Source organism: Stegodyphus dumicola, chromosome 11 (genome assembly GCF_044657685.1).
Source record: "Stegodyphus dumicola isolate Sdum_Otavi_A_Nest chromosome 11, ASM4465768v1".
Classification (NCBI taxonomy): Eukaryota; Metazoa; Arthropoda; class Arachnida; order Araneae; family Eresidae; genus Stegodyphus; species Stegodyphus dumicola.
Window position 1 is genome coordinate 136,296,951 of NC_140778.1, and position 16,759 is coordinate 136,313,709.

Sequence of the window (16,759 nt, forward strand, 5' to 3'; positions counted from 1 at the left end):
TATTATAAATCTAATTTTTTTTACTACTTATTTTTAATTTGTATATCAATTTTCCTCATGAAAATAAAACTTAACTACATTTTTCCATAGATGTTTAACCTGGAAACAATATATCCAAACATATTGTTTTGGAGTTTTAGAAATATCTTTTATATTCTTTATTTTCTTAAGCTTAAAATGCTGGGTTTTAATCATATTTTTACTTTTGGTCTTCAGGTAAATTAACTAATGATAATCTAAAATTTCTAAAACTATTATGAATACTATTAATCTTGTAAAGTTACCAGTTTCAACATGTTTATAAAAGATTGCTTCCAGTTGTCATTTCATACGAGTTGTAGTTTAGAGTCTAAATCCTAAAATGCTTCATATAAAAAAAAATTTACCTTATTTAAAAATTTTTATTAAAGCTCAATTTGAAATCTGCATTTAATCAAAACCATTTACAAATATGTCCATTTATTAAAGAGAACATGAAATATAATAATTAAAACTCTTGTATCTTTAATCATTTTTCCAATAAAATTTGACAAATTATATTCAGTTTCTCACCAGTCTCTTTAAATTAAAGCAAATGAGAGAAATTTTTTTTAAGAGTTAACACAAATTCACTCCAGAAATTAAGCATGGCACATAGGGCCGTCATGAAGTGACCGTGGTGACCTAGATATACCAAACTGCAACAATCGCCTTCTTTTTTTAATGAATATTATAAATCTAATTTTAATTTCTATGGAACATTCTTGCTTTTATTTTCTGTTTGTTTTGTATTTTATTATTGCAATTTTTAAAGCTTAGCTTGAATTATTTATAAACAATTATGCAATATAATTTCCCAAATCCTAAAAACATTGATTTTCTAGAATGAAAAAATTCCTGATTGTTTTTCGCAATAAGCCCAGTCATTATTGTTATCTGAACTGTAAATGATATTTATATTTTCTTACACTTTTATTTTAGGCAAGCATTCATGTTTTTATTTTTAATGACATCTCCCTTAATTTAAAATCAATTTCGGTAGTAACATTCACCATATTTTCTTCATCAAATTTATTTATTTATTTATTATTATGCATTGTTAAATCCTTGTCAGCTGGGAAAAAAAATTGCAGTAGGGGGAGTATTGTCACAATTTGCATAATTTGTTACTTGCTTAAATAATAAATAATTATACAGTTCGTTTTTTTCCCCCAATGGCAGATTGTGAACAATTACATATGTAACCTAGTCTATTAATTTATACAAGGCCGAATGTGGTGGTCTCTTTATTATGGAGGCACCTATTATACAGTTCATAATATTAAAAAATGCTGCACAGTAAAGAACTTTCATTAATCCCTTAATTGAACAAACATCTCTAGTTCCAATAAGTAAATATTCATTGATTCTTTTTCATCAAGGACTGAACGACCATGGATAAGCAGCCATTAACTGATGATAAATGTTGAAGCAATTGTTTTGCTTTTCAGAACACAAAGCAACCAAACATTCTTTACACTGAATTGTGGTTCTTTTTTGCACATGATTCCTACTGCATAAAGTGCACCTTCTTCGTCTCGTACATTTGATAGGCACGTGTAAATCCATAATCCTTTTATAAGAGGCCGTAAGTTCATCTGGTAAAGAAATATATTTTAGTACAAAAGTGTGTTGACAGTTTCTTTACACATACAAATTCTGATTTACAAGAATATTTAATATCTAGAAAAATGTTCTCTTAAAAGTAATAATATCTAAGCATATATAAGACTAATATTTTTTTTTATAATTCCTGAAGCAACTACAGAGGGTGTTCACACATTTTTGTAACGATTTTGATTTTCTCCATGGATTAAAGTATTAAAATACAAACATGACTGGCATGAAATTTTAATTATTGTCTGCAGCATTAAAAATGTTCTATAAAATGTCATTGAAAAATAAACAATGGATCAAAGGCTATATTTTTGCGATGTTCGAAGAGAATAATTCAATTATTAAAAAAATGATGTAAAAATACGTGACATATGAGAGGAAAGAAATGTCAAAGTTTACATTTGACTAAAAAAGGCAAAAAATGTATACCCAACAAAGGTACGTAGAGCTCTAAATCTAAAGTTGCAGCTCATGTTTTAAAGGAAAATTCAGCCCCCATAGAGCTATTGCAAAATCTTTAAATATCTCTGTAGGAACTGTAAACAAAATTATAAAATCTGATTTAAAGCTAATAAAACAAAAACATGTTCATTGCATAATGCCAAAACATGCTTCTTGGTTTAAGACTGTGCAGATTGCTGTATGAAGATTATTAGGCAGGTGAGAAATGGAAATGTATAGTTATGATTAGGCTTGGATATACTTATATGACTGCAATAGAAAAAGATCTATTTACTACCGAAACAGAGGAGGAAAATATTTTGGTTCAGAGAAAATAAGGAAGGTTTTTCTAAAGGTTTTATAGCTATTACTGCATTCTCTTATAAAGGAAAACTTAAAATAAGGAAAGTAGAAAAAATATCAAAATTAATTCAGATTATCATCAGAAATATGTTTTAACACCTATTTTTAAAGAATTTCCATCTCTTTATTCAAACAATCTTCACTGTTTTCCATCATAATAAGGCTCCAAAACATACCTCTAAATATACTGCTCTATTTTTTTTTTGAAAAATGAGAAATTAAACCTGAATTTAAGCTATTCCCTTTAAATGCATTCCATCCAAGTCCTCTGATGTGTCTCCTATGGATTACTGTGCATATGGACTTTTAAAACATGCTCTTTATAAGCGGCATCCCAAAACATTGGATGGACTCTGGAAGATTGTGAAGAAGAAGTGGAATAAAATCAATTTTGATACAAAGAAAAGGACTTAATCTCGGAAATTAAGATGTAATGATAGTTCAATGAAAGAGCTATCAGATTGTATATGTTAGAAAATAAAATTATAAGGTTTGTTTATATATAAATCTCTGTAAAAACATTACAAAAATGTGTGAACACTCTCTGTATATTTTTAATACTATCCAAAATTTATAAAATTTCCATATATTTTAAGATTCTTCTTATTAAGATATATTTTAAGGTAAATCTAAGTATATAATTCTAAATAAAATATGTAATATCCTAGATGAAAAACATTTACTAAGAAGCAAATTTTAAATGCATTTATTACATTAAAACACATATAAACAGCACATAAATATAAGTAAAATATGTATAAATAACTAACATAGTATATAGATAAATAATAATAAGATAATATTTGTAAGAAATCTCTGTCACAACACAAATTTTTCATTTATTTTAGATTACTGGCGATGATTATGATGATGAACTCTTAGATCTAATCCTGAAACACAACTTGACATCAAGGATAATATCAAGTGGATTATACAAGCCAGTGATAGAATTCTTATTACATTGTCAAGATGACAGTAATATACAAGGCAGTTATAAATCAATCGACAGTATAGTTAAAGAACTTCATGAAGCGGGTTACGATTCTGAGGCTGCTAGCATTTTGCTCATTAAGAATTCTACACATACAGGTCTCAGCACATTTTCTTCTGCAATTAATGTTCTACATAGGTGGCTATCTGCAAATAAATCTTAGAATGTCTGTGATGATATATGATTATAAAATAAAATTTATATATACATGAAATAAAAACTTTTTTATTGAATTTAATGGTGCATCTTTTTATGAACACAGTATTTTCATACAAATTCATCATAATGCAAAATTCACAATTCCCCCCCTTGGATGCACAATTCTTAAAAATATCACTTTAAATCAAAAATTATATCAAGATTGTTAAAAATTGATTTTTCAAATTCAATAATGCTTTTTTTTTTCTATTAATATAAAATAACTGTGACGAAATAGTCAAAATCCATTAAAAAAACATATCTCTGAATTCAATGACTCTATTTTTTCAGTACTTAGAATAACACTGAGTAACAGGTACGTTGATTAATTACCAACAAAGATTTATTTTATACAAATTACTTTTATTGAAGATACTACAACAGATGAAAGAAGCAATTTCAGTTATTTAAAACTAATCCGAATACACTAAAAATAAACTGTCATGGTAGTTACATACTTTGTTCGTAAAAAATGTTTTATTCTATAAAAACATAACTGGCTAAATATTTTTAAAAAATTATAACTAAACGCCCAAAAGATATTTGAAAAGTGATTTTGTACCTCTAAATTCAACAATTTTATTTATCAGTTAATAAAAATTTGTTGCAAATAATGCAGGAAATTCAAATTTTAAAGCAAAAATCAGAAATAAGTAAAATATTATCATACTTCAAGTTCAGTCTTTTGTTCATAAATAATTACTTTCAAATATACCAATGTTTTGTTCTATAATAAAAATAAAACCGTGTATATAGAAACAAAACTACGGCTGGCTCTCTCTAATTTTAATTATTATTTCAATCATTAATTTCCTTAGTACCTCTTTAAGAGATAGAGATTTATTATTTTTTTTTTTACTTCAGTTTTTAACTTACTTTTTGTTGTTATTTACTCAATATTTTAAATGCAGATGTAATATACCTAAAACTAATCTATGCAATTTGTGTAACTCAAAACCTGTAAAATATATTTTTTTAAACCAACTAGGAAAATAGATATTCAATTTGCTGATTTCTAGTGCAAAACTAAAAAATAAAAAATAATAATAATTTTAAAAAAAAGGAAATTTATGCAAAAAGAGCTTAGTAAATATATGTATAAACATGTTTTTAGTTTCCTATCTCTAGTTGAACATACATTATAATGAAACACACATACAACATCATATTTAATAGAACACACATTTTCGTATATTTATCATTTAGAAGAAAAGTTAAACACTGTATATCATATTCAACAAATAAACAGCATATATATGTATATAAATGTTATCCATTAATTTGAAATTCATCTTTGAACACAGGGTATAAAATTTATCAAAAAATGACATCAAATTAACATTATTTTAAAATGGAAATAAAAGAAACATTGTAATTCAAAAGTACACCATAATACCCCAAAGTTACATAAAAATTAATTCCTAGATGATCAATAGAATAAAGGCTGACTATTAATTTTCATAACTAAAAGAAAGACCATATTTGCTTATAATAAAAAGTTTAACTCTATATAGTGTAAAAATTATTAATCTCACAACTATCTGTAATTTACATTATAATTATAAAATCAGATGAACTTGTTGTAATGAAAGAATCTCTGATAGTGAATTCTGCACCAAAATTGACTTCATGTTTTCCTTAAAACCACGTTGTAATAAGCTTTTAGTAAGTTATTTGCTTCCTCCATTTTTACTACTGCTCATCGTCGATTGCCCAAATAATTGTCTCTGAAGTTTTCTTCCTAATTTAAATAAGATTTAACCTTCCTAATTTCAATAAGATTTAACCTCAATTTAAAAACATTTCCCTTTTTTAACAATTAGTCCTGGCTTCTCAATTTCTTCATGTATGAGATGATTGTGAAATTGTAGAATATCATAAAATGCAAATTTCTGTTCTTACTCTGCATTCAAATTTCACTTCAAATATGCCTAAACTACCCCCCTCAAAAAAAATTCTACAGTCGGGGTATTACTGTACTTTGAATATAGAAGTAAGTTAGTGGAAATGTAATTAACTTAAGATAACATTTTATTTTCACAGTTCAATATAGGAGTATAATAATTCTTTTACTAGGTAGAATAATATATTTAACCACTTGCGCTAAAAAGACGCGCCACGCATGTCGAAATGCTTTTGTCTCAAACCACATGCAAAAATAAAAATAACGTGGTGCACACATCGCCTAACAACGAGATTGTTTATTTCTCAAGTTACAGCTCTGGATTGCACTCGCAGACGCAGAGCGGCGTAAATGAGACACTTTACCGCTTGTTATATTGTAGCGCACGGTACCGCAACCGTGAAGTTTAGTCGTAGCGCAAGTGGTTAATAGGTTGATCCTTAAAACAAAACTAATTAAAAAACTACAGTTTAGCAAATAAAATTAGAGGAATATTTCCCCATGCTTAAAGAACACATGTTAAAAACACATATACCATCATATTTAGTAGAACACACATTTCCATATTCACCTATTAATAGTAAGCACTTTACATTCCATTCAACAACGATCTATCTATATATATATAAACATACATTATCAACTGATTTAAAACTTATCTTAAACAGAATGCAAAAGTGATTAAAGAAAAAGCATATCTTTAGATAAATAAAATATTTTTTATAAAAATAAATAAAACATCTTAAAAGAAACTTTATACTGATAAAATATTTGGAATTCTAAGGAATATTAAGAGCAAATGTGATTTACATAAAAGTATTTCTTTTCAATCATCTTCATAATAAAAAATAATGAAATGAGGGGGGAAATTATTTCCCTGCACTAAATGGAATACATTATAACGAAACACATACATCACATATAAGAACACACATTTTCACTTGCTAGAAAGATGATTAGCATTCTATATCCTAATCAACAAGTGTATCCATGTACATACACAATATTCATCAATTTCGAATTCATTTTGGGCACTAGACCTCAAAAATGATCAATTAACAGCAATTTAAATTAAACATGCATTTCAAGACAATACAATTCTTAAATAAAAATAAAAGAAAATTATCACAATAAATACAATATCAGTCTTTTTACGATCTGGGAAATGGTATAATAGATGATAGCGTAACAATAGGATTATACAATAATGCTCCACAAATATTTACAGTTGTTCAGTATGTAATTTTGAAATTATAATTCTACATATTACAGAAGTCTGAAACAGAACAGTAAGATATTCGCTAAATGATTTATACTAAGTGTATAACATTGATAAAATATCAACATTTTTCACATAACTTCTCAAGAATCAAAATGAAATCTAAGTAACAAACCAACTGTATGTAATAAAATGCCTCAAATTGAACAATGAAATCCATCTCAGTATTTCATTAATATAACAAGAAAATAAACAGCATACCAAATATAAATTCTTTGGCATGATATGAACACTTTCATGGTGATAAATAATTAAAATATATGGCTCGTTATAATGAACACATTCAAATTTTTAATATCTTTGGCAAATTCTTAAAACTTCTTTTTCTAATTTAACTACTTATCACATTTCTTATTTAACAATTATCTGATTAATTAAGATACAATAATATGCCGGACAAGTATTCATTTAGAAGTCAAACAACATAAATCAGTGTTGTATTTTCAAATTTTCACAGGTCTAGTTTCGATGGTTTTACCGAACCAGGCTGAGGCAGCTAAGGATGAAGGTTCGGTAAAACCATTGAAACTAGTCCTGTGAAAATTTGGAAATAAAATGGTGATTTTTGTTGTTTGACTTCTAAATTAATTATCTGATTCTTAACCATGCCCCCTTTTTTTTAAATAAGAAATTTTTCTAAACATTTCAAGATGAATGAAACTTAACATTCCTACCTATTTTGAGTTAGATCATGTTATCTTTTACTAAATTACAGAACATATTAACTAGGTAGTTAAATCTACCCCATAATAAAAATAATAATTAATCTCAAATTTAAACTGATCTATTCCATGATAAAACAGTGTAATTAATCTCTTTTGATATTTTAATCTGACAAATTCACTCCAAAGATGATGTATTACCCTGATGAAAAATCCAGATAAAATAATGGGTGTCTACAGATCTCTCATCAAATAATAATTTAACATCCACTGCAAATAGTGTTTCAAAAAGGAAGAAATGCAAAAGGCTCTTATTCTCACCCAATGACTCAAAACAGTTTTCGTTTCGCTTAACATGTTCGCTACCACCAGCTAAATGACCAAATACGAATACTGCTGTAGTAAATGCATGCAATGTTTAGGTGTTTGACATGCAGGAAGGAATTAATACACTTGGTATACTGAAATGGATCACTTATATCTCGAAACTGTAAGTAAATGTTTAGAATGATTTTTGTTTGTTTGTTTATTTATTCACTTGGGAAATGTTATAAGTGGACTATTCAAATTCTTGTTCGGTAAATCGTGTCGGAGTAATGGAAAATAGCATATTGCAAATGAGGAGCTTTGCGTGAGTAGACAGAGAGGACGAGTATTGTTTTTATAGTTCTGAGTTATCTCGTAGCTGCCACAGGAAGCAGAAATGTTATTTCATACACCAATTACACATATACTCATGTGAATTTAATTACTACTACTACCTGTTATATTTATATCTCAATAATAAAACAACAGAAAACAATTTTAAAGTGTAAAAATGCAATTAAAATCTTGGCATGTGTAAACAGACACACATAATCAACTTTGACAGTGATCATGTTAACTTTAGGATATGTTGTTTCTATATTGGCACAATGCTGTATATTAACGTGGCTGGCTCCAAATACAGGTAACTTTAGCAATCATCTAGACTACATTAAGTTGTTCTCATAAGCAAGAACTAAAGGTTTGCAATGAACACCCTCATCATAACCGTCTCCACAGAAGACCAATGTGACCTTAGGAAGCATTCACAATATTTTGCAATGACTTATTAAGTTGTTCAACTACTACAGAGATTACTACTTACACCAACTGTACTGATTACCCAGGGCATCAAAACTCCAGGAGCTGGGACTAAGTATCAGAACTGTATTAAGCATTTGCTTAAATTAAAAACTGAGAGGGACAGCAGTATTAAAATATAAAAAATTTACATATATGAAAATGCTATTTAATTTATTAAATTAGGTATTAGGATGCACAATTTTTAGATTTGCCTCAGTAATTAATATCTATTAGCAAAGTTCTGCTAGGTATTAGGGCATTTAAATATGATTTAGATTTAAAAAAATTGGTACATCTTCCAAAGCATGTTATTATTTGAAATAATTCCCCTGTGCTGCAATGCATCTTTACAAGTAGACTGAAAAGTTTTACTTTCTCTTCAAAGAAGGTGTATGTATCCATCTCAAACTACTCTGATGAATGACACTGAAGAATCCCAAGGATTAACTAATAAATACAGCGGAGTCTTTTACAGTTAAACATTGTTTCATCTAGGTACCAATTCCATCCTATTTATTTTAATAGTAAAATATTTCTTTTACACATCACATACCTTTGGCTATACATTGCTTTTGTGTGACTTACTGCACTGGTTTTCTTTCAAATACTTTTCTCGGAAATGGGGAAAGGAGGAGGAAACAAAGGCAGGACACGCTTGGAGGAGCAGAATTAACTGATACAAAATATCATGAAAGCTAAAGGCACTCTCATTATAAGATAAAATTCAAATCTTAAAAAGAATTTGATGAGAATACTGGTTTGACAAAAATTGAGTTGAAGAAAGAGCAGAAATTTGTACAATTTGCTTCAAAGAAACTGCATGTTCAAGATGGAAAATTTCTTGAGGTCAAAGCCATTTTGATACGATTTTTCATTCAGTGTCGTGCATCCAATATTCTTGTGAATTGAGAATTCATGTTAATCGAGAAATTAAAAGAAGTAACACTTGAATTGAATGTGAAGAAAGCTTACTTTTCAACTAGATGGCTGCATAAATTTAAATTGCAGCTTGAAATCTCATCTCATATACTAAATGGAAAATCAAAAAACATTCCTGCTGACTCAGTTGAAAAGTGGTTCAAGAATTTATCCACTAAAATAGATGGATTAAAAGATATTTATAACACTCATGAAACAGCTCTTTTCTTTAAACTTATACCTGCAAGAAACTTAAGTTTCAAAGGTGCCCAGTAAGCAAAGAATGTCTCACTGCTTTACTTTATGTAAATGCTAATGGTATGGAAGAGATAACTCCTTTAGTTGCAGGAAAGTCAAAAACTAAGCTGCTTCAAAACTTCTAAAACTTTGCTATTAGAATATAAAGTAAATAAGAAAGCATTCATAAATACAGACTTTTTAAATAATGGCTCAAGAAAATAATAGGCAAAACTATTAGGAGACAAAACCGTAAAATTTTACTTTTTATAGATCAGTGTACCACCCAGTTTCAAACGACAAATTTTTTTGCAACATGTTTCTTGCAAATGTTCTTTTCTTCCCAGGAAATTACACTAGTGTAGCACAACCTTTGGATCTGGGTGCCATTATGAATTTGCAAATGTTCCACCAGCAAAGGTTGATCCAGGTTCACTTGCCTGGACAAACAATCATAAATTGCTTTATTAAAAAGGGATTTTTTAACCCAATCCAATTTCGAATTATTATTTTTTCTACAGAAGATGCCCAATCTGGATTAAAAAATGTCCCCCCCCTTTTTTTTTTCTTCTGCTGACATTTTGCAACTAAAAGAAGAATGAAATCTATTTAATGATATTTTAAAATCAATTCAGGTATTTTATATTTATTCAGCAGCATGCATAAGCAAAAAATATGTGCATTAAATTTCATACTGCTAGAATTAGTTCCAGGATTCGTAAAAATTTGAAAGTATTATTTACTAATAATAAATCAACTTAGGGGGAAGAAGCAACATTAAATGATATGAGTAACATAAAAAAAATTAAAAATTGAATAATCAAGGATATTTTAACGAATATAGTCATATTAAATGGTTAGCCTGGATGACTAATTACAATTTTTTGTTTTACTGCAAAATGACAAATAAGGCATTTATTAAAAAGAAAAAATAAAAAGTTAAAATATTTTGTGGTATAATTCTAGTAGTATACCCTTCGATAACATTGAAATGCTTTTAAAAATTGTCACGAACACCAAAATTAGCCTTTTACTGCTTATCATAATGTCGACGAATCCCGTGTGTACTGCAGATGGAGGTTAGAATAGAATTCATAAACCTCTATGGTGCCGTATACTAGGATTGAACCGATTTTGTTTTATATGAAAAAACATATTTTCTTTAATTAAACATGCACTGCACAAGTGAGTCTCTCAATTCTCGACCTTACTGGAAACCTAAGTTGCTGGAAACTTGCTTTGCCTTTCTAAAAGACAATCTAAATTGGAAATGCGAAAATTGGCTCTATGCCAAATGCCCGAATGACGTTCATGTGATACATAATTTGCCAAGAAAGTGATCGCTTCCAACGTCAGCGCAAAACTCGCGTTGGGGGGGGGGGAGATCGCAGTATGAAATTCCCTGACTTTTCCAGATTTTGACTAAAATATTTAAATTCCCTGAATTTTTTTGGTCAATTTTCGAATTCCCTGACTTTTTCCGGTTTTCCAGGTAGCGTGGCAACCCTGTGTACAGTTGAAGAACTGATTGAAAACATTTAAATGATGGGGATGAAGAAGAAATAATTCAGACTTCTTATCAAAATGCTAATTATTGCATTGATATCCTCAGAAATTTCTCTGTGTGTAACAATACATTGTTCAAAAAAATTAAAATTGGCTTTAAAATGCTCTTTGGAAAAAAAATGTAATATTTTAAATAAATTGAAAGTAGGATAATAAAATTGTGTAATATCAGTAGTAGGTTAGTAGTATCAAAATTTTATATTTAATGTGTCTCATTATTGAATATATACATTATAAAGTATTGTTTCTACATCTTAGTGAATGGTCCCTTGAAAGACATATTGCTTCACTGTATTTCAAAACAAAATAGTATAATAGTGATCTAAATAGCATTCTGAAGTCATGGAAAACTAAACTCGAGTTTAAAATTAAAAATCTAAAATAAAAAAATACAGATTTTTATTTATTTTAAATAGCATAACAATGTTTCAAAGAAATATTATAAGGAATATTTTGAAAAAATAATAAAATAGCAGTTTAAATAACGTTAATGAAGATGTCATTAAGAATTAAAATAAGAAAGTTTAAAAGCCTTTAAACCAAAAGATACATAGAATTTTATAAGATTTGGAGGCACCTCCTAAAAATATAGGGTATCTGCCCCTTTAGTCCTTGCATGAATCAGGTGCAATGTGTAATGCGAAAAATGTTGAGAGTCAGTGCATGTATTGGCATGCCTTTTCCTATTCCAAAAAATTTGCTGCCAAAAAGAAAGTTTGATGTTATTGAGAGATATAATTTTTAGACACCCTATATTTTAGTGTAATCCTTTGATTGCACTTATCCAGGAAGAAAAGTTAGTAATAGTGAAACAACTGAGAAACCCAGTAACAAACATGCCATTTTTACCATACGATCATCACTAGAATTTAGCTCATGAGGCAATACCTCAAAAAAGGTAACATACATGAATGTTCCTGCAGCTAAACCCTGCAAAACTCCACTTGTGACTAGCATGCTTAAACCTTTGACAAAATCAATCAAAACCACCCCAATAACAATGCCAACGGGTGAGGTAAGGGAAAAAATAATGTTTCCCTTTACAATGCTTCCCTTTTTCAATTTGCTATGAGAGAGATTCAGGCTAAGTGTAAAAGCTAGAATGCATTTATGGATGAGAACAGCCAGCAATATGCGGATTACACTTTCGGCAGAAGCTTGGAGACCAATAGCCAGGCCTTCAAAAACAGAATGTAATGAAAGCGCAAAAACTAAAAATAAAGAACGTAAAACAGAATGCGAGCTCTGGTCTTGATGGAAAGATATTTCATGATCATGATGTTCGGTGCGTTCATCATTGACTGCTCCATAATTATTTATTGTAGTGTAGACTTCACCATCAAGATTTTGATGAGAATGTTCGTGAACCAGAAAGGGTACTTTTTCTTCATCGAAATCATCCTGGCAATTCAGCACGATCTAAAAAAAATATTTAAAAAAGTAAGAAAATTTGTCTGTCCTAAAAAAAGACATTTATATATTTTTTTTTACAATTACAAAACAATTTTTTTAAAACAAAATATAAACATGCCTAGTATTTTCGTGCATTAAGCTGCTGAAAAATTATCCGTAAAGTAAGAAATTTAGAACTAATTTTTCACAAAACTGAAATTCATAATTAATACATTTCAAATAATCCTATAAATGCAACAAGGAATTTAAAAAATGTTAAAGCCAAAAATTTTAAACAAGCATTCAAAAAATTAATGACATTTAAAGGACAAAACAGAATAAACATAAGAAGAATTCAATCAACTTCACTTCGTCAGGGGAAGGAACATTAAAATCAATTGAAATTTCCCTTCTATAAATAAAACTCCTTGCTTTTCTGTATCCAGAATTCAAGAACTTTTACAAATGTGGAATTTATAAGCTTTCAACTTATTGCGAACATTCAACTGAAGGTAAAGCAGATTATTTTGCTGAATAAAATGCATTTGCAAGAAATTACTAAGTCATTATTTTACAACGACAACTACAAAACAAATATTTCTGAATACCTGATATAACGGTAGGAACCAGAAAATTTGCAAAACGGGTAAATTATACAATTTTTACAATGTTGAATTTTTTAAATTAAAATTAAATTTTTAAATTAATCTTTTGAGGCCGGGGATTTGGTAGCAGTAAAAGCTACCAAAGGACGGGGAATCTTGGACCGAATGCTTTCCTCCCTTTAAGAAATCACCTATTTGCAACAAAGATTCTTGTGTGTAGTTTAATAGATTCTCAGAGGGGTTCGCAAAAGGAAGACCTTTGAAAGAGATAATTGGTTAAAACCCCAGGGATGTCAAATTTGATATTTCACCCCACTTTTCAGCTTGGAAAATGGAGTAAAAAGACATGGCCACTAAAATGAACAACTCCGTCTTTTCAAAGAGAGGACTCTATGGCCACTATAATGGCCATCCCGTCTTCAAAAGGTTAAATTAGACTTTCTGTTTAGGCTGCATCGACCACCACTGGCTGACAGCGGTAACATGATATATAACTATAACATTTACACTGTTTTAAGGAATTACAGAAAATTTATTTAAAATTCACTTAAATTTGATTCATTACAGGACTAATGGATTTCACTGAAACATGGTAAACATAATGTGACAACTCTCTTAGTCTTTTTTCTGGCCATTACTCTACCAGCTTCTGTTGCATTTTTATTATAACATAATTTACAATATTTCCATACATCAGAGGCTTTTCCTGGTTTTCTTTGGAGTTTATGTTGTCGTGTTTTAGCTATTCTTGCATTTCTGTTCAATGGAATGTCTTCTTTTTCACAACTTGTAAGGGATAGTGCTAATTCTTTCCGGAATTCAGTAATGCTAATTTTCTGCTTCGTAATATCTTTGTATAAAACATAACTATTTACAACCGCGGTATTTAGTAACAATTCGAAGGCTAGTTTTTAATACCATTTTATGGTCCTACGTATTGCTGTAGGCATTCATTTGGTCGGACAAGTCAACAGCTGCCTTTTGTCTGTGGTAGTCTACTATAATTTGTGGCCCTACCGCGATAAGAATCACTGGCTCTACAACAGGTGAATCTTTTAAATTGTCAGTTTCCAATTTTTTTATTAATAGAAAAATTATTTTTTATAAATGCCTGTTATATGCAAAAAAATTAGAAATATTTTTGACATTTTGTCTTGTGTCAAGAGAAAATTTGAGAAAATAAAGGGAAGATAAATATGTTAAGAAAAAGACTTTAAGTATCAGAAGTACAACATTCAAACATTATGTTTTCTTTGTCCTTCCAAAAATTCTCCAAAATGTAAGAAATTCATCACAAACTTTTTGTAATATACATCCATTATGTGTTAATACAATGAAGACATTTTTCTGGAGCGTTGTAGAATTGTGGATCTTTAAAAATCTTGTCTTCAGATCCTTCTAAACTTTCCAATTTGCAAAGTTTAAAATCCTGAAGAAAAATTAGCTCTACCAATTCAGTAAAAGAAAAAAGGCCAGAAATGTTTTTTTTTTGGGGGGGGAAACAGTGGAAAAAATATTAAAATAATTGGTACTTTTCCGTTTCGCCGGCGCAAATCTCGCCAAGCAGACTTTATTGGCGACAACATACAGTATACACATAAAAATTATTAAAAAAATGTTAGTTCTAAGAATTCTTTTTAAAAAAGAAGGCATAAACATTTTAATATTGCTTAAAATTTTATAAAAAGCCAATAAATATAGACAACAAATTTGTAAAAAGACATTAAGAATTTACTATGCTTTCATTGTTCAACATCCTGATTCGCCGGTTCATATCACGTGACCCCAAGCGATCTCATCTCACGTAAACTACTCTACAAAAATCTAATGCTCTTAGTAATTATCCACATTAATTTCAAGTTAAATCTTAATTTGGAACACAAGTTTAAATGCAAGAAATATTTCAATTCATACGAATAGCTTACTCAGAAATTATGTAAAACTGCAGTGCTTTACTTCGCTAATGCATTCTCATTAGAAGTGATGAATTTAACCCTTGACTTTACCTTTTCTATATTTTTTGGCTTCGGGTAAGTGCTGTGATTGCATCCTAATTAACTTAATTACCGAAAATTGCCTTAAACATAAAACTGAACTATCTGATAAAAATTCTATGTAATGATATGCCAGTACTGAAAGAAACAATCAATCTGATAAGAAAAAGCTGCGACTTGTTTTGAAAATGAGGCGTAAAAGGTTACCAGCGAGAATATTTCGTTTGGCATGGGTTGTACCATTATTGGCGACTTTATCGCTTGCGCCGGCAAAACGGAAAAGTACCAAATAATTTTATAGAGAAAACAGATGCATATTCTGACAATTCCGAATATTTTGAGACAATTACACGGGAAAACTTCTTACCATGCAAAAATTAAAAGGTAGAGATCTTTAATTAATTACATAGCTAATTTCCTTTTGCTACATAGCAAAATAGCTATGTAATTAATTAAAGCTATATAGCAAATAGCTATGTAATTACGTAGCTATAATTAATTATAGCTATGTAATTACATAGCTACTTTACTTTTGTTTTGTAAACTGTGCTTTATAGCATTTATTACCTTGTTTATCTTTCAGATTCAAAATACTGTTATAAGTCGTCGCCAAAATTAAAGTAATGTCACTTGATAATATGCCAGCAAAAAAATAAAAATGTTTTATTTTAATGTTATTCCTTAAATATAATTTCAATATATTACCATTATTTTAGTTAAATTTATCAATGTTATAATCTTCTAAAAAAATCGTCGAAAAATTCCCAGATCTCCGAATTAAAAATTTTCTATAGAAACTCATCTTTCTCTGAAGAAGCCCTCGGTTCTATTTAACTAAAATTCGTATCAATCATGTTAATCACATGAACTGCATAATAAGTGTAGGCAACACTGAACTTAGGAATTGCACTAAATTGAGAAAGTTAGATCCCAACTTATCTGCCTTTTACCATTCCAACCTATGGCATAACTTCACATTATTACTGTACTGATACAGTCAAAAGTCATTAATCCGGACTCGTCGGGACTTCGGTGATTCCGGATTATCGATTTTTCCGGATTATAGATCATCAGTTTAAATCTGGTAAGATGGCATGCAGAAATTATAAAATTAAAAATATGAAACCGTAATTTATGAAATAAAGAACAATTATGATCTAAAGGGTATCAAAATTTACAAAAAAAAAATGCTTAATATTTATTTGTTTACTTTATTAAACATTTCTTTCAATGTAAGTTGTTTAAGTTGCTTCGTTTTTATGTGATAATATATTCTCTTTAATTCTATAAACAGACATAATTTCTTTACAAAGTTCCGCTGTTCAAGTCCTATAATTGCTGTGTCTACCGACTAATTAGCCAATCGAAATGTTTTCGTTTTCAATAACCTCTGTCACTTTCTTCGCTATCGGAAGCGAATTATAATGACGAGGAATTTGATTTAAATCATATCAAAGACGGAGTACAT

At 29.1% G+C, this 16,759-nt stretch overlaps 2 protein-coding genes across 5 annotated transcripts in view; one reads left to right on the forward strand and one right to left on the reverse strand.

Moving 5' to 3' along the window:
- LOC118183815 (NBAS subunit of NRZ tethering complex-like) overlaps window positions 1-3,663 on the forward strand; it is a 255,307-nt gene extending 251,644 nt beyond the window's left edge. For all 4 annotated transcript variants that reach the window (XM_085827241.1, XM_085827243.1, XM_085827242.1 and 1 more), the window contains one exon: window positions 3,288-3,663. In XM_085827241.1, the coding sequence (XP_085683367.1) occupies window positions 3,288-3,593 (306 nt within the window). In that variant the 3' untranslated portion in view covers window positions 3,594-3,663. The remainder of the gene's footprint in view (window positions 1-3,287) is intronic.
- LOC118199643 (zinc transporter ZIP1-like) overlaps window positions 1,478-16,759 on the reverse strand; it is a 36,894-nt gene continuing 21,612 nt past the window's right edge. The window contains exons 2-3 of the mRNA XM_035371537.2: window positions 12,208-12,719; window positions 1,478-1,616 (exon numbers count right to left, since the gene is read on the reverse strand). Of these exons, the coding sequence (XP_035227428.1) occupies window positions 1,613-1,616; window positions 12,208-12,719 (516 nt within the window). The 3' untranslated portion in view covers window positions 1,478-1,612. The remainder of the gene's footprint in view (window positions 1,617-12,207; window positions 12,720-16,759) is intronic.